The sequence below is a fragment of the Mus pahari genome, chromosome 22, assembly GCF_900095145.1.
Source record: "Mus pahari chromosome 22, PAHARI_EIJ_v1.1, whole genome shotgun sequence".
NCBI lineage: Eukaryota > Metazoa > Chordata > Mammalia > Rodentia > Muridae > Mus > Mus pahari.
The window spans coordinates 47,230,025-47,248,899 of record NC_034611.1 but is presented as its reverse complement, the minus strand read 5'-3'; the positions used below and the strand labels follow the sequence as shown (position 1 = coordinate 47,248,899).

Here is an 18,875-nt window from a genome sequence, read left to right as displayed (position 1 = left end):
TGCTCTACTTCAGCCATGCTGACTGGGCTCATTACTCCGGGAGACAGCCCAGGATAAAAGGTGAGGGTACACTGCTAAGGTTTGGATCTGAAATACTCCCTGGGCCCCTATAAAATGTGCGGGTGGTGGAGAGAGATCTGAATAAAACGCTCACTTTCTGCACTCCAGTTCCATGGCTTGGAGATTCCAACTCTATGGGTCTGTATGCGGGGGAGGAGGTGCATGGAGTTACAGGAGCAGAGGGTTACCCTCGATGTGCTGGGTTTCTTCCAGTCTCATGCCCTAGCCCTTAGCTTTTGGGGCATATAGTATTTGGACATACAGTTTCCTATAGTTTACACAAATCAGAATGGCCAAATGGTATAAGGATTTCCTTCAGTTATATCTAAAGCTCTGACTCATTTCAATTTTCTTTTCCCCAACCAATGGCATGAGTCCAAGAAAGAAACACAGGTTGAAAGGGCATGTAAGTTGCTTCAAGTTTATTTATAAATGACAAAAGACATACTTCAGGGCTGTTATTTAAAAAAACCGTACCCCTCCTTTGCTTTTTAACTTAGCTAAAATTCTTGCTTTTAAAGTAATTATTTTAAAGTAAAATCCTTGCTTTACTTTTTAAAGTCATTATTTTCTATGCTAGGGATTGAATCCAGGGCTTCCTTGCTGTCACCTGAGGGTGCCGAGTTAATTTGAATTTCACTAACCTATCTGCTCTTGGTTGTAACAAGCCATGGCCTGCGCATCCTTCCCTGGATGGAAGGGTGGGTTCATCTTGAAAACCCCTTAAGGATGCAATGGAAGCATTCGTTCTGGTCAGCTCAGGCCGGTGTGGAGCAGAGAAACTGGTATCCTTCTTGGAGTGTTGCCTTCATCTCCTTGAACTGAGCCAACTGGCAGGCCTCCTCCAGCCCCAGCCAGCGGTAGGCTTGATGCTCCTGGGAGAGGCGGATCTCTACGTCGTAGTCTTTCACTTCTGCCAGCCAGTAAATGACCGTTTTAGGCTTCTGCCTGGCCACATAATTGAGCTCCCTTCTGAAGCCCTCAATGATGGTCAGCTGGCTTGCTTCTATGCCTGTTTCCTCCCGAGTCTCTCGAACGGCTGTTTCTAAGTCATTCTCTCCTGGGTCCACATGGCCTGGTGAGAAGAAAATAAAGGAGAAATCTTCAATACTAACAGAAGCTGGAGTTTTCCAGGACAGACGATATAAAGATAGGGTCTTCAGTGACTTTCCTCTGGAGATGTCAATACCCTAACATGCCTAGGAAGAGCTATATATGTCTGCTATAAGGCAGACAGCGTCTGGTTCTCAAGGACTGAGAAATAAATCCCTTCTTCCTAATCTATCTTTGCGGAGTGAAACAACCATGTCCAGAAGGTCAGATTTAGCTGCTTCTTCCAGTTTTTGCTGTGCTAACGTGGGGCTGTGTGCTCGGGAGGGGAGGCAAATGGTCTCCTGCTGAGCTACATCCTCATCCCAGGACGCTTGCGGCCTTCAGGTGTTGAGATGGCTTTCCATCTGCCTTCCTAGTCTTTTAGCTTCCCCCCTCCATTTTTCACAGGGAATGCTTTTCCCTTGGAGATCTTAAAGTAATCTTTCCGATGGGCGGGGGGAGTCTCTTGGCAGAGTGGGGGCTAGCTGAGAAACCCAGCGAGGCTCAGCCCTCTACAGTGAGCAGGCACAGGCCCTGCACCGCTACACCAGCAGCTGTTTCCAAGTAGCCATCAAGGCCTTTCAAATTGTTTTCATCTTTCTAACTGAGCAAGGCCAGATTTCAGACTCCCAGGGAAAGTCCTGATGGGAACTTAAGGCTAAGGGCAAGCCAAGAACCAGTTCTAAGAAAATCCAAGCAGACAGCTGCCAAGACACTGTTGCAGCAGAACTTGAAGCTCTGCAGACTGTAGTGGTCCCCAGCTTTACCCTCAGGCCTTTCCCACAAATTCTTAGTGTCCCAGAAGGTCCCAGAAGCAACGAGAGGGTTCTGGTAACCTGTATCTACTCCTGGCTCTGGCAAGTTGTTGAGGGGGGCCCTCCTGGTTCAGGACCAGGAATGGACAGCTGATCCCTTCTTGGCCTGGAGGTGGAGCTATACACTAGGTGTTCTATTTCCCAGGGGTCTGCACAGGAGTCTGAGCCCACCCCTCCCAGGAACATCTATTCAGTCTGCTGCCTACGAATGCTGGCAGGGTAAAGAAGGAACTGATGAGGAGAGGTCCTCTGACATCTCCTCGTGTGGTGTGACTCCGGTGATCAGGAGGTAAGTGTGAATATTCCTATTTACGGTATTTGGGACACCTCTCTTTTACCTTGTTCTTCCCTGTGCAGCTCAAATGTGTGAAAATGTCTTCTCTGGTTTCTTTTCTCCCAATCTCAGACCTGGCTGTGCCTCCTCAGCTGTTTCTGTCTTAGCCGGGGCTGTTTACCCTGGGACTGCATCCCAGCAACTGCCAGAGCCAAGCTGTTCCTGCTCACTGGGACCATCCCAATGGCCTCAATCAAGGGTGGCCCACTCCATCCCTATCTGAAGCAGAGTTGGAGAAGGATAATTTTAATATAAGCATGAGATTTTCTTTTCTTCTTCTTCTTCTTCTTCTTCTTCTTCTTCTTCTTCTTCTTCTTCTTCTTCTTCTTCTTCTTTAAGTTAGGGTTTCTCTGTATAGTCCTGGCTGTCCTGGAACTCCCTCTGAAGACCAGGCTGGCCTTGAACTCAAAGATGGATGAGCCTGCTTCTGCATCCCAAGTGTTGTGACTAAAGGCATGTGCCGCTGCCACCACTGCCACTGCCGAAACCACCTGGCAGCATGAGGGTTAACAGAAAAAGAGGCATTCAGAAAAAAGTAAGACACACCCAGTAGCTTGGGGATGGGCTTCAGAAAATGCTTATGAAGACACATACTCAGTCGGTACAGGTTCCTCAAGAGACAGTCACTCAGGCTACTTCTGCCTATGTAGTCTGCCTTCTCTTTTAGGAACATCCAAAGGAATCCTCTGTACCCTTAAGACGGCATCCAGAACGCTGGTGGATGAAAACTAACCTACTTACAAACACATCTTGGCCATGTCTAAGGCTCCAGGCCACTGGTCCTTACTGTTCTACCTCCTGAAGACCTGACCAGTTCTGTCCTTGGTTCTAAGTGAGGAAGCCAGGGCGAAGGTGGCTGCTGAGGCTACAACCCCAAGGGCTCTGTGACCTTCATAAGCTCTTGGGCTGAAAGGACCCTGTCACTGTTACTCTTCCATCCCTGCCAGAATGCGCAGGTGGCCTATGGTTGGGAGACCCAGTTCCTCTGCGCTTCCGACACCTCCAGGAGTCACTCTCCTGGACATGGGGTCCACATAAGAAAGCCCTAGTGAAGGGAGCGCTAAACAAAGCGGCAAAGGAACTTGATCAAATGACATCATGAGAAGGGGCAGGAGGAGAACTTGCGATTTTAAAGTCAACCTCTACTTTGCTGGATGAAGCACTCAGCCCAGAAAGGTGGGCACACAGCCCAGTCATTACTCAACTTCAGCATTCCCAATCCACAGCCCAGTGGTTCTTCTCCTGTCGAGTTATTCATGGGCTAGAGCACAGGCAAGTGATATAAAAACACCAGACACTATGTCTGCCCTGGGTCAGTCACAGAATCCCATTTCTAGCTCTGAGCTGGCCTGGAGGCCTTAAGAGAAAGGATTAAGTGCTCCGCCTCTGCCACCTCTTCTTGCTGTACAGGCACTGAAAAACAAGCCGTGTAGGGGGCCTGGCAGGGTGGATTCCTGAGCCAAGCTTGGCATTTCCCCCCAAAAACCCAACCATCTGTCCCCGCACCTTTGGGAGGAGTCCAGTGATGGATGCCGTCTGACGCCTGCAGCAGCAGGAATTCAATTGTACTGTTGTCCACCTTGGGAATAAGGCGTCTTCGGAAGATGATCAAGCCACATGCCCTCAGGGCCATGATCTATCTATGAGTTAAAAAAAAAAGATGTGAGAAACTAGGAAGCTATACACAACAGAAAAATTCACTCATGGGGGGGGGGGGCGCCTGTAGCTGAAGAATAGCAAGGACAAGCTAATCGTGATCTCACGACCCACAAAAAGGCATCGTGTTAAGGAACGGATGTTAGTTATTGTCAACTTAACACAAACTAGTCCTCTTGAGAAGAGGATGCCTCGGTTGAGAAAATGCCAATGGTTTATGTGGGAAGGCCTGTAGCAGAATTTTCACTGTCCAATCACTTTAATTAATACAAGAAGAAGCCTGTGATTGGATAGGGAAAAGGGAGGCAGAGTGAAGAGTTTCAGAGACCGGCACAGAGGGAAGGACAGAGAGAAGAAAGGAAGATGGAAGGAGAGGAAGATGATCCAGATTCCACGTGGTTTTAAATAGCCACAGGTAGATATGAATATCATAAGAGGATAGAATATTGGGATAACTTGTCTAATCTAGGTGGGCAGCTTGTATCACTATCAACTGGCTCTGAAATTATTGTGTGGGCATCTTGTGAATTGAGAATTTATTGATATATAAATCTGATTCATTATAAGCTTCTAGAGTTTTGATTTACTGGGTTACTGGAATTTGGGACCGCCGACCACAGGGGGTTTATGGCTGAGAAGGTACAGGTGTCTCTGAGGCAGGTGAACTGGAGAAGGGAAGACTGCCGACTGTGGTGAGCTAGAGGCATGAGACCGCTGGGCAGAGAGCAGCTGGGCAGAGCTCAGGAACTTGCCGCTCCTTTTAATATTTCCCACAACAAAGGCCCAGCACAACACACCGGAGATGGTGTCTTCCCTACAAAAGTAGAATTGGGTTGTATGAGAAGCAGGCTGAATAGCCAGGGGTGGCGGTATATGCCATGCCTTTAATCCCAGCAGTCAGGGGGAGACACATAAGCAGGTGGAATTCTCCAAGTTTGAGGTTTAGAGACAATTCCGGGACAGCCATGGCTACACAGAGAAACCCTGTCTCCATAAACAAACACAAATAAAGCAGGATGAGCAAGCCAGGGAGAGAAAGCCAGCAAGCAACATTCCTCTGTGACCTCTGCTTTAGTTACTGCCTCCAGGTTTCTGCCTTGAGTTCCCTTCACGGCGAATCATAAGCTAAAATAAACTCTTTCCTCCTCAAGTTGCTTTTGGCTATGGTGTTTGACACAGTAAGAGAAATCTAACAGAGGGGAATCCAGAAATCAGGGACAAACCTTTGTGTACAACTACAGGACCCTGGGAACTACTCTAAGATCCCTGTGAAACTCGGGGCTTGTGTGGATTAGTTCTGAGACTATAAAGACTCAAAACAAACTCACTGAGACAGAGAAGATGCTAGGAATCAGAGGATGCAATGGAAGTAGTATAGCCAAACTCACAATCCCATTTCTCTCAGACTATATCCTGCGTCCTTAAAGCAGACACTCTAAGGTGTTTTCTCATGACTCAGTGGGGTCACTTAGGTAGTCTGGTATACCAAGTCACTTTTGTTCATTTTCAGACTCTTATCCATGTCTAGTAAGTCATATATGCATACAGTCCAAATGAAAAGTAGCAGAGGCAAATTATCACAAACATTCACAGCATGCGTGTGGGCCTAGATCTGGGTTCAGCTGTGACACTAATTGTGGAAGGAAACAGTTCTACCTGAAGAGGTAGCTATGTGACCTACCAACAGTATAGAAGAGAGTTTATTCGGGGCGTGGGGTGGGGAGTTGAGAGGGCAGTAGAGGCAGAGAAAGGCAGAGAGAGAGAGCAGAGGAGGAGTAGAGGCCGGCCATGAGTACATGGGGGGGGGGAGGGAAATGGGGAGAGAGGAGGGAAGGGACAGAGCAGAAACAAGAATAGAAGAGCAAGAGACCAAGTGATCAAGAGAGGGACAAGAGAGGGAGGAGGGGCACGCAGCCCCTTTTAGAGTGGGCCAGGCCTACCTGGCTGTTCCAGGTAACTGTGGGGAGGAGCATGCCTGGCTATTGCCAGGTAAAATTTTCTTCTTTTTTCTCTTTATTTCTTGAGATGGGGGCGGGGTGTGTGTGTGTCTCATTAACGTAGCCCTGGCTAGCCACAAATTCACAGAGATCGGCCTGCCTCTGTCTCCAGAGTTCTTAAAGTGTGCGCCTAACTGATTTAATTCTATAGTGTGTTAAAACAGTGCCTGGCACATATTAAAACTCAATAGGTTTCTCTCTGTATGGAATAACATCTGGAAGAGGGTGGCTAAAATGGCTCAAGGGGTAAAGTGTTGTTCCACAAGCCTGACAACCCATGTAAAGAATCACCACCAGAAAAGTTGCTTTCTGATGTCTAAACATGTGCCACAGAACACACCCTCATCCACACGCATGCACGCGCGCGCGCGCACACACACACACACACACACACACACACACACACACACACACACACACACACACACGGTACAGGTCACAAAAGAAAAACATGTGACAGCCCAAGATCTGACCTCCTTTGAAGGGTTATAGCAGGCTTACTGAAAGAAGGGACCTTGGAGCAGAGAAAAGGGTGGAAAGATTAACTCCGCATAGGAAAGGGGGCTGTGACTCAGGTGGATAAAGGTCATCTGGGTAAAGGTCCTAAAGTGGGAGCACAGAGCAGAAATACACCACCCGCTCCATGCTGTGTTCCCATGTTGGTGTTTAATCAATCACGATGGCATGCACCTGTCATCCCAGCACTAGGGAGGCTGAAACAGGAGGACCACTGCAAATTTGAGGCCTGCCTGGGCTACAGAGCAAAACCTTGTCTCATACAAAAGAAAAAACCAACAAAAAGAGGCACTTTGAGCTGTCAAAGGCATAGAAGTCAAGTCCAGACACCTCTTCCAGAGTAATTCTCAGGAAGGCTATCAAATGCTATTTTAGGGAACAGCAGCTTCTCAGGGATAAACCAACACCTCCCCCACCCGCCCCACTCCTCTTGCTTCTCCTTTGTTTTTGGTCTTTTGGGTTTTCTTTGGTGGCTGGGATTAAAATGAAGGCCTCGTGCATATTAGACAAGTGTTTTATCACCAAGTTACAAACTTAGACACTCAAATAATTCTAAACTGGTCGGTAGGAAGGCCCTAAGGACTAGGAATGAACTGTTTTAAGAAACTCACGGTGTGTGCGGGTGTTTCAGTCTACAACTTTCATCTCTGCACTCTGGAGCTCTGTGAGTTTGATTTGAGGCCAGCCTGGTATACACAGTGAGTTCTAGGCCAGCCAGTGAGACACTGCACACATGAAACCAAACATGGTGATTCACATCTGTACTGTGATCTTAATACTTGAGAGAGGTACATCGTAGGTCAAGGTCATCCTGGGCTGCATAGCTTGGGCTAATCTATGCCATTAAAAAAGATGCACGCAAGAGATACTCACAAAAAACTTGAAACATCAAAGAGACAGCCAGAAGAATGGACAGACGGTGCAGCAGGTAAGAGGACATACTGCTCTTTCAGAGAACCCAAGTTTGTTCCCCACATCAATAGTGGACAGTTCACAAGCACCTGTAAATCCACATTTTCAGGCAAATTCGTTGCCTCAGGACTCTGTGGGCACTACACTTACTTACACGTATACACTGAAAATAATAATAAAAAAAAAATCTATTTTTTTTTGGAGAGAGGGTCTCTATAAGTGTACTTCTTTAAACCAGAAAAAAAAATATCCATTGATGTGGCAATGGTTAATTACATTTCAGTACATCTATCTCTGTGGCATGTGCACATGCGCGCGCACGCACACACACACACCATTAAAAATGGGGTAGAACCAAATGTTCTGGCTGTAAGAAAATATTTTTGGATATATTAATTGAGGAAAGGATGGTACAGAATATGTATAATGAGATCTTTTTTGAGTTAAAAAATTCATATGTAAAGTAGTAGTATGTAGGCTTTCCAAAACACGGTGTTCTATGTTCTGGAGTCCTTACTAATGCTGAGAACATTCCCCGTTCTGCAAACACCTTGTCACTGCATAACTACTCAACAAGGATTTAGAATTCATACAGAAACAGGTAATTGATCCTATGTCCTTCCTTCAAGGATGATTAAAAAGTAATAGACGGGGGCTGGGGAGATAGTTCAGTGGTAAGAGCACTGGCTCTTCTTCCAAAGGACCTGGGTTCAATTCCCAGCACACACATGGTAGCTCACAACTGACTGTAACTCCAGTTCCAGGGATTATTACATCCTCATATCAATGAACAAAAAATAAAACTAAATAAATTATTATTATTATTATTATTTAAAAAAAAAAGAAGAAGAAAGAAAGAAAGAAAGAAAGAAAGAAAGAAAGAAAGAAAGAAAGAAAGAATGAACCAGTCAGGCATGGTGGTGCAGTAGAAAAGGTACATTCTCTAGTGTGTAAGGAGGCCACACTGAAGACGGCGGGCCTAAAATCTGTCAGAACAGATGAGACCAGATGCTGGACTCACAGAGAACACAATGCTTCCAGAAAGGGAGGGCTCCCCAGTGCCCTTTCAATTGTGTGGCTTAAAAAAGCTGTGAACTGGAAGCCTATCCCAAACATCATACAAACAACCCTTCCCACTTATCCCTGTAAAAATGATTGTTTACAGTTATCATTGCGGGGTATAGGTACAACATGGCACATGTGTGGAATTCTCTCCTATTTCTATGTATTCAGTGGTTGACTGCATTGTCAAACGTATAAAACAAGTACTTTACCTATTAAGCCATGTTTCTGACTCCTATCCCTAATTTCTGAAGTACCTCAGGTATCACCTTTTCTACGGTGTCGTCTAGCTTGTAATAACTCCATAAATCTCTACTATAAGACGCGATCCAAGACATGTAAGGATTCACTAGGAGGAATTATAAGGAATGTATGTGTGTTGCTGAGAATCAACCTGGGAATCTGTGCGTTCTAGGCAAGTACCCTAACCACTAAGCTACACTCCTAGCCCTTGGCTTTTCCTGACAGGATATTAATATACAGATCATGCTTAGTCTTGAGCTCATTATGTAGTTCAAGCTAGCCTTAATTTTGAGATCTTCCTACCTCAGCACACACTATGTCCAGCTCAGGATTATATTTTGTGTATCTTGGAAGCAATTCAGTCACCTCCACATATGCTGTAGGGCCTAAAGACTAATAACATTAGCAGTCCAGGGGCGGAATTGGATGTGAGGCAGAAAAGGGAAGGACAAAACTCAAAGAGCAAATTGAGACCTGTGAGGATGACTGGAACGCACGATGACAAACTAGAACCCTGGACTTCCTCCTTTCATAGCTTCTAGGCTTGGCGACACAGGTGACCAGCACGTGAAACCAGAGCCCTCTACAGATGAAGGCCATCTGACCGAGGATGCAAAAGGGCTGAAGGGGGGGAATTTCAAATGAGCTGAGATTTCTGCAGGCCTGGATGCTGTCCTTTATCAGCAAGGTGAGCCAACAGACTGCTATTAAAGTATATGTACTGCAACCATGCCAGCTCTGTGTTTCACAACATGCTGGGGCTGTTGAGCTGGCTCTGTAGTTAAGAACAGTTGCTCTTGGAAAGGACCCAGGTTTGATTCTCAACATCCACATGGAGGCTCCCCACTTCTTTGGCCACCAGGTATGCATGTGGTACACAGACATACATGTCGGCAAAACACTCAAACACAGAAAATAATAAAATATTTTTAAAGGGGGTCATTCTGGGAAACGTAGTTCCAGTTTAATAAAAGTGACCCAGCACAAAGCCACTTTAGGTGTGCATCCCTTGTAAGGTAAGTCTCTTCAGGTACCTCTGGCAGGAAAGAACCAGACTCAGAGTCTGTTTCCTTGGAACCCAGCTCAGCAGCTCTTAACAGATGTTCATTGACTCAACAGAACTCTTTCCCCACCTCCCACTCAAACAAACGTTTAAGTATGTTCTGGGGCCCTGGGAAACAGCCCAGTGTTTTCTTGAAGAGTGCCATTTGCATAAAAGTCAATGGAGCTATTGTTGGTTTTCTGTTTTTTTGGAGAAGAGGGAGCTGAAACTATCCAGGGGCTTGAAAGTATTCAGCTCTCATACATTCTCCAAGTGGATTGAAACCTCAGGGGGTTAAAGAACACAGCATCCAATATGCAAATATGCCTGCAGCCAGGATTGCGGAGGTGAGAACTCCAGGCTGACAGCAGGCAATTCACACTTCAGAAAAGTGGCAGAGTGCCTGAGGTGGTTAGAAAAAAACCTGAACCAAAAAACCCTCAATGTCATCAGAAGGTTCCAGAAGCTAAGAGAAAATGCTCTCGGCTTTCTTCACAGACAGAATTTCCTCACAGCCTAGGAGATTCAGGACCAACATTGGGGGACGGGCGGAGGATGGGGAGAGAATTCATAGATAAATGCTATGCTGCCATAGTTTACCATAGCTCCCAGAAACATATTTTTATTTGCTTGTCTATTTATATTTGTGGGGTCAGAGACTGAACTCAAACTTCACACATCTGAGGTATACACTCTCCAATTGAGCTATTCCTCCAGCCTTAACAGATTCCTTAAATCCTCCTCACATTTCTGATGGCCGAAATCCCTTAAAGCATAGTGTTTCAAGCCACCATGCTGTCAAGTAATAATACTGTGTCACCTATACTGTGCAAAGTTTTTAATGCAATAAGGCAACCCTTTAAGGCTAGGCATGGTAGTACATGCCTATAATCCTAGCACTCAGGAGACAGAAGCAGGAGAACCTTGTATTACAGATCTTGTCTCAAACAAACAAACAAACAAGCTCGAAGGATGACCCTTTAAGATGTGTGTTAGTTTATGAGGAAACTGGGATTTTAAAGACAGAGTCTTACAGTATAGCCCAGAACAAGGTATGTAGAACAGGCTGGTCTTGAACTACGTCTTTCTCAAAGCTAAAATCTTAAGAAACGCTAAGCCAGGTTCAGTGACATGCGCCTTGCACCTGTAATCCCAGTCCTTGGAAGGCAGAGAGGCGGGAGGATTCGGATTATCAAGGCTAGACTTCACTACGCATAGATCTGAGGTCTTTCGGAGCCACGTGAGTCCTGTCTCAAAAAAAAAAAAAAAAAAAAAAATCAGAAGATCACCAGTGGCATGATGGCTGGTAATGTGAATCTGAATCCAAAGAAATCTAACTCCAAAGCTTGCATTTTTTTTTCACCTTCAACAGCTCTGCTTATCATGAAATAGGGTTAAGGTTACACATGGCTCTGAGAGCATGCACAAATGCTTAATGAAATCACCACCCGTTTTAATGCTCCTTAGTCTTTAATCTGTACTCATCTGGAGCCTGTTTAGGATGTCTGGGTAAAAGCTTTCCCACTGAACAGGTCTTGGGCGGCTGTCTGGTAACCAAAGCCAGCTCAGGTGGGGAAAGTTTAGCCTGAGGCTCCTAAAAGTGCCTGTTTGACACGGGTGTCCTCGATTCCATTGCTGTTTCCCGAGAAACAGGAACCGAAACCACATGTTTCTCCTAAACCTGGTGTCTAGAAATTTTGCACAGGCCAGAGAGGAGGAAGAGTGACTCTGCTCACTCCTAAGCAGCTCCATGTGCCTACTGCTTCCTCAGCCCACATCACCATGGCCTTCTGCAACTCGCTAGCGTCCTTGTTTTTGGAGGAACAATGAGGGATCCATCCATGATAATGTTTTCTTGTAACAATACTAAAAGGAAGAAAAGAAGAAAGAAAGAAAAAAACCTAAGCATATGAAAAAACCAGAAACCCCTTTCTCTGGGCATCTGCCATCCGTCCCCTTCTCTGGGCATCTGCCGCTTGTCCCCTTCTCTGGGAGATCAGGCTGCAGAATCATTCTGCAGGCTTTGCTATTCGGCAGAGGGAGAAGTCAGATTTTTTTTTTTTTTTTTTTTTAACCTTTAATGACACAGTGGTTTCTAGGATCAGACCAAAGTCAGACAAGGTTGGGACAAAAATACTGCTCAGGGAAAATTTGTTCCGTGGCCTTTTAGTGCCACCTGCTGTTCAGCTGTGGAAAGCGAGCTTAAGTGAGCTTAATACTGGAGCCCACCGGATTTCCTTCAACTCATCCTCGATCTGCTGAGTATGTCCTGTAAGGCAGGACTGAAGGGTAAATGTGAAATTGAAGACTAAAAGCATCTCCCTTCCTAGAGGCTCACAGCCCAGTGAAGGCAAAAGGCAGCCAGGCAGACGTTACAAAGTGTTGCGCTCATCATACGGGGTATATGAGACAGACAGTAAAGGAGTACTTTAGGGGAAGGGGTACCCCACAAGGATGTGCATGAGTGCGTGCATGTGTGTGGTCTTCACCTGGGTGCCAGGTTCACCCAGAGCCTCACACTTGCTCAGCATATACATTATGTCTAGACTGAGCCATGTCTGGAGCTCCACTGTAAAGATTCTGAAGGATAGCTGAAATGCATATGAAGTGAGGCAAGGAGACCTTCTAGACCAAGGGAGGAATGTGCAAAGCTCTCACACAACAGCATTCCATTGGTAGGCACCTTAGTTTAGATTGCTTTATTTTTATTTTAGACAGAGTCTCACTATGTAGCCCTTGCTGACCCAGAACTCTGTGCAAATCAGGCTGGCTTCAAGCCCAGCGATTTATCTGCCTCTGGAGTGCTGGGAGTAAAGGCATGCCACCATGCCTGGCTTAATTCATATCCTGTAGACAATAAGGGCTACTGCTTTTAGGTGGAGTGTATTTTGGTCAAATTGACATTTTACAAACGCATTTTTGGCAGCAAGTAAAGTGGAGAACAAATTGGAAGAAAAGACTGCAGGCAAAAGACATGTCACAAGCTTATTTCCATCTTTTAAAAACACATACGTGCATTGGTATGAGGAATCAGGCCTCCTGGAACTGGAGCTCCAGACAGCTGCGAGCTGCTGGAAGGGGGTCTGGTTTGGGGAACTGGTGGAAGAAGAGGTAGCTACCTACTTCTTTCTGAACTGAGTTGAATTTGAAGTGCTATAAACTACCCACAAAGTAAGTGAAAACCGGGTCTATAGTTTAGTGATATCTCATTCTTCACTTCCTAGTTGAACATTTTCTATTAGAAAAAGAATTGCTTTTATCATAGATATTCCAACAACCCATGTGTTACCTAGTTTTATGTCAACTTGACAAGCTAGGCTCACTGGAGAGGAGGGGGCCTCAAGTTTAGAAAATGCTTCTATGAGACTGGGCTGTAGGCAAACCTATAGGGCATTTCCTTAATTAGTGATTGACGTGGAAGCACCCAGCCCTCTGTGGGTGGGGCTGTCCCTGCACTTGTGGTCCTGGGTTCTATAAGCAGGCTGAGCAGGCCACTAGGAGGAAGCCAGTAAGCAGCATCCCTTCATGGTCCCTGCATCAGCTCCTGTCTCCAGATTCCCTCTGTCCTGACTTCTTTTGACAATGGACAGTGATAAGGATGTGTAAGCCAGACAAACCCTTTCTTCCTCAAGTTGCTCTTGGTCAGTTTCCTCACAGATGGAGTAACCCTGACTAAGACAAGCCACTTTCCTTAAGTTTGGGTGCACGTACCTATCTAACCACCCCTTTCCTATCTGGTATCCCAAATATTTTCACCCTCTTTCAGCTCAAAACAGTGCAACACAGTGAAAGTATAGCTGACACTGCTGTGAAAGAAATTGAGCCACTCAGTCCAGGTTGTTACCTGAGAGGCACATCATTTGTAATGTGACTCTAACATGTAGTTCTCATTGTTGAGAGTTTAAAATAAAGTATGTGTAGACAGACACTCTTTTTTTGTTTGTTTGTTTGGTTGGTTTTTTTTGAGACAGGGTTTCTCTGTGTAGCCCTAGCTGTCCTGGAACTCACTCTGTAGACCAGGCTGGCCTCAAACTCAGAAATCCGCCTGCCTCTGCCTCCCAAGTGCTGGGATTAAAGGCGTGAGCCACCACCGCCCGGCTATGCCAGTCACTCTTATCTTGTATTATAATAGGCCATCTGTAATAATGCTTCTCTGTATTTTACTGACAGTCAACTCTAATAGTTGAATCAAGAATTTCCCCACCTCTGTGTCATAGCCCTGTCTCTCCTGGAACTCAGAGACCCTCCAGTCTGTTAGGAATAATGGCATGCATTATCATTTTCATATTTCCCAGGAAACAGCTGATAAACAGTGTTCACACTAAGTATTAGTAATTTTTAAAGATCAACAAGATTAATTCCTTTTAATATAGATATTGTCAATTTTCTCCTCTTTTGAATACTGTATTTATTTCCTTATTAGTAAGAGTTACCTTTAATCTTTAACTGATTAGTGACTTTTGTTTATGTGTTGTGTGTCTGCCAGTTGTGTGTGGTATGTGGGTGCCTGAAGAGGCCAGAAGAGGGCCAGGGATGCCCTGAAGCAGGAGTTGGAGGCAACTGTGAGCCACCTGACATGGGTGCTGGGAAATGAACTCAAAGTTCTCTGGAAAGCTGTTTCGCCTTTTTTTCTTAAGATGAGAGTCTTGTGACTTTCTATCTCTGGGGGCTGAAGAGCACCTGCCACACTTCCAAAAGATTGGGGTTCGGTTCCCAGGAACCTATACCAGGTGGCTCACACAACGTTTAACTCCAGCTCCTGGGATCCGACGCCTTCTGGATTCTGAGAGCATCTGCACGTACGTGGCGTGCATAAACAGACAGACAGACACACACAAGTAATAATTTTTTACAAAACGTAAGGTCTTTTGGAATGCAGGCAGGGTTTAATCGATAACTGCAAAGCAAGCTTAGGGAGACGATATGATTGGCCCGCTAAGTCCCAAAGCAGGACATCTCTGCCTATGGGATTCTTCCGACCCACGCCCTCACCCCTGGACCTTGTCCTCTCCGGTGCACAGAGATAAACCGAGGTCCCGCGAGTGGATGGGGCCTGGCCTACACGTGCCTCACCGCCAGCTCCGTCCCCGCAGCAACAGGTACACGACCCAAGCCTTCAGCCCCACCGCACTCACCCGCAGCCCAGGCAGGAGAGGGGTCCTCGAACGGAGACGTAGCGCGCCAGCCAATCAGAAGAACCCGGCTGCACTTCAGGCGAGCCACAGAATTGGGCATTGGGCGCTTCTACCCGCCCCTGAGGCGTGGTTTTCTGGCTGGGAACGTCGCGAGATCTGCCTCAAGTGGAACCATTGGTGGAGAATGGACCGCCCCCTTCCCCTTCTGATCTCTGATTGGCCTTTTAGGGGAGAGGGTGACAGGCTCGGTGAAGGTCCATTGGTCGGTGCTGCGGGACCGCGGGCGGGCGGGCGTCGGCGCGCGCGTTCGAACTGGCGCTTGGTGGCGTTGCCATGGGGATGTGGCCTGGCTGACACCTAAGGCGGCTTGACCCGACGCTCGGCTAGCCCGGCCTTAGGGCTTTCTCCTCACTGCACTGTTTCTTCCGTCCTCCGAGACACCGGACCGAGGAGGAGCCCGGATTGCCCCGAGGTGAGAAACGGTGGCTTTAGCTTGAGCCCAGGCTCCGCGCCTGCGCGGGAGCGGGCGCGCCTGTCTCCGAGCGGCGCGAGCGAGCCCAGACCGGTACTTGCGGGGTAACTAAAACTTGGGCTTCTCGGGGTCTTCGAGGGCTCCCGCGCTCTCGCACGGCTCCTCTCCCTGTCTGCGGCCTCTTCGGCAGTCACCTCGGACACCGCCGGCTTTGAGGTCTTTCTGAGTCCCCAAAGGCCTCTTGTCTTTGAAACACGCCCTTCAGAGCGCTTCGATTGGACTTTGGGTGGTTTGTGAACTTCCGCAAACCTCATTCTCCCTTTTTTTTTTTTCTCGTAATTTTGACCTCGGAGATAAGACAAGCCTTTCCACAGTGTCTTACGCATAGTAATTTTTTTTTTAAAGGAAATATTTGTTCAGTTGGCTTTAACTCACTACAAATAGGTTCGATTATCTTCCGTCCTGTTCCATTCAAAGTCGATTTGGGGGCAGGTGGAAGAGTGAGGACACCCTAATCTCATATACAGAAGAGACAGAAAGTTCAGCGTTGGCGTTCCCACGTTGGGGGCTGGAAGACCAGCTCAGTGTGGGTGGCAACATTCCCTAGGCAGGGAATTCTGGGCAGTAATAGAGTGGAGAAAGCAAGCTGGCCACTAGCGTACATGCATTACTTCATTGTTTACTGCTTTTCTTTTTTTTTATTTTTATTTTCATTTTCTGTTTGTGTGGTTTTTGTTGGTTGGTTGGTTGTTTTTGAGACAACATGTGACTATCCTGGAACTATATGTTTAGAGAGGTAAAACTGACTTGGTTGCTCCAACTCTCTCCACGTTGCAGTCTAGCTTACAAGTACCTCTTCTCAAACCCCTAAATGTATTTGCTTATAACAGACCATTCTGTCGTTATATGCCAGAGGATTTCCTCTTGTTGTTTAGTGACCACCAACTATCAACATTTTATCTGTGCTTTGGAAGATGAAATCAATTATTTGATTTTGAGGTTTTTTTTTTTTCCACTTAACAGTGTGTGTGTGTGTGCACGTGCACGCACTCAAGTGAAGGTCAGAGGACAACTTTGAGGAACTGGTTCTCATTTTCCATGTTATTTAAGCAGCTTGTTTCTGCTGCTGCAGTGCATACTCCAGGATATTTCTGTCTTACACACACACACACACACACACACACACACACTCACACACACACACATATTTCTCCCTAGGAGTGCTAGGGTTACACATGTGCAATACCACATGTGACTTTTTATGTGGGTTCTAGGCATTGAACTTGAACCATTAGACTTATTATAGGTTATGTGCATTTACCTACCAAACCATTTCCTTGGCCTTTATTTCAAGTGGTTTTTTTTTTTTTGATTATTTGTTTGTTTAATTTTATGTGTGTACTGGCTAGTTTTGTGTGTCAACTTGACACAGGCTAGAGTTATCACAGAGAAAGGAGCTTCAGTTGAGGAAATGCTTCCATGGCATCCAGCTGTAAGGCATTTCCTGAATTAGTTATCAAGGGGGGAGGGCCCCTAGTGGGTGGTGCCATCCCTGGGCTGGTAGTCCAGGGTTCTTTAAGAGAGCAGACTGAGCAAGCCAGGGGAAGCAAGCCAGTAAGTAACATCCCTCCATGGCCTCTGCATCAGCTCCTGCTTCCTGACCTGCTTGAGTTCTGGTCCTGACTTCCCTTGGTGATGAACAGCAGTGTGGAAGTGTAAGCTGAATAAACCCTTTCCTCCCCAACTGCTTCTTGGTCATGATGTTTGTGCAGGAATAGAAACCCTGACTAAGACAATGTGTTTGAGTGTTTTGCCTGTATGTTTGTGTACCTTGTGTGTGTGCAGTATGAAGGAAACCAAAAGAGGGTGTTGGATTCTCTACAGCTGTGGTTATAGACAGTTGTGAGACTCCATGTGGGTGCTGGGAGTAGAACTCTGGTCCTTTGAAAAAACAGCTAGTGCTCTTAAGTGCTAAGCCATCTCTCCAGCTCCATTTTTTTTAAAAAAAAAAAAAAAACTTTTTTGGGGCTAGCATTTTACATTGTAGTCCAGTCTGTCCTGGAACATGCAATAATTTTACTGTTTCAGCTTCGTGAGTGCTGGAATTATAAGCCAGCATACTCACTTTGGAAAAAATTTTAAACCTTTTATTACTTGTTTTATTTGTTATTGTGTGTCTGTATGAACAGAGGATGGCTTTGAGGGAGTAGGGTCTTTTCTTCAGATTTACTCAGGCCATCAGGCTTGGCAGAAAGTGCCTTTTTGGGTCAAGCCCTCTTGCCTGCCTTTAAAACATCTTTTTTTCCTTTGCATTTATATTCTACAGAGAGAATTTTGTGATCTCTCTCTTCATTAACAATGCAGCCTCTGTCCATTCATCAGGTATCCAGAATCCTGTTGTATTTCCAAGACTATTTCATTGTTGACTTGTGGCCTATATAGTCACAGTATTAATGCTGATTATTCTTTTTTATATGAAATTCATAGTTCAGAGTTAACTTTAGTGAAAAGATTCAAAATGGTGCCAGACAGTGGTGGCTCATACCTTTAATCCCAGTGCTTGAGAGACAGAGGCAGGCAGATCTTGGAGATCAAGGCCAGCCTGGTCTACAGAGTGAGTTCTAGAACAGCCAGGGCTACGCAGAGAAACTTTGCCTCAAACAACAACAATAAAAATGACAAGTCTAGCAGCTGTTGTGGTTTGAATATTGTAATATTTAATGCTAATTGTCAACTTGACATAATCACCTGGGAGAAAGTGATGTCTATGGAAGATTGACTTGTATTAACTGAGGTGTGAAGACCCGCTCACTGTGGATGACACCGTTTCCTAGACAGGGAATTCTGGACAGTATGAGCGTGGAGAAAGCAAGCTGACCATTAGTGTCTTACTGCTGTGAGCAGATACCATGACGAAGGCCACTTTTAAAACGAAAACACTTAATTGGGGCTGGCTTACAGGTTCAGAGATTCAGTCCAGCATCATCAAGGCAGGAAGAGCATGGCAGCATCCAGGCAGGCATGGTGTAACAAGAGCTGAGAGGTTGCTGTTTTGTATTTGTGTAATGAAGGGTTGAACTTTTCTCATATCTCAACCTCATCTAGTGTCTATGATCTGTTAACCTAGTTTCTCCATGTAGACTTAGCAAATTTGTTCAAACTTTGTATACTGTAGATCCTTAGCAAGTTTTGTTAAACGAGGCTGGGAATGTGGTAGTGTACATCTTTAATCCCAGCACTCCAGAGACAGAGGCAGATGGATCTCTGTGTGTTCAAAGCCAATTTGGTCTATATAGTGAGTTCCAGGCCATCGGGGCTACATAAGACCCTGTCTTAAAACACACTCACTCTCTCTCTCTCTCTCTCTCTCTCTCTCTCTCTCTCTCTCTCTCTCTCTCACACACACACACACACACACACACACACACACACACACAGACACTGTAGACTGGCCTTGACAGATCTGCCCACCTGTACCTCCTCTGCTGGGACTAAAGGTGGACTACCATTCCTGACTGAGGTTATTTTTAAGTCACTGC

General features: G+C 45.9%; 1 protein-coding gene across 2 annotated transcripts; it reads right to left on the bottom strand.

The window, feature by feature from the left end:
• Positions 1 to 454: 454 nt before the first annotated feature.
• Positions 455 to 14,965, bottom strand: Nudt2 (nudix hydrolase 2). Of its 2 annotated transcripts, XM_029533361.1 has the most exons (4): positions 14,865 to 14,965; positions 10,874 to 10,976; positions 3,808 to 3,941; positions 455 to 1,135 (listed from the first exon to the last, which is right to left on the bottom strand). In XM_029533361.1, the coding sequence occupies exons 3-4, from the start codon at positions 3,932 to 3,934 to the stop codon at positions 819 to 821; spliced, it is 444 nt and encodes a 147-aa protein (XP_029389221.1). In that variant the 5' UTR covers positions 3,935 to 3,941; positions 10,874 to 10,976; positions 14,865 to 14,965; the 3' UTR covers positions 455 to 818. The 2 variants fall into 2 exon arrangements, with proteins under 2 accessions (XP_029389221.1, XP_021078036.1); XM_021222377.2 differs by lacking the exon at positions 10,874 to 10,976.
• Between the last annotated feature and the right edge of the window lie 3,910 nt (positions 14,966 to 18,875).

Excerpts from the sequence above, each read along its gene's own strand:
- Nudt2 (XM_029533361.1), bottom strand. The coding sequence starts at position 3,934 with ATGGCCCTGAGGGCATGTGGCTTGATCATCTTCCGAAGACGCCTTATT. Across the intron at positions 1,136-3,807 it reads TCACTGGACTCCTCCCAAAG|GCCATGTGGACCCAGGAGAG; the intron begins GTGCGGGGACAG and ends TCTTCTCACCAG.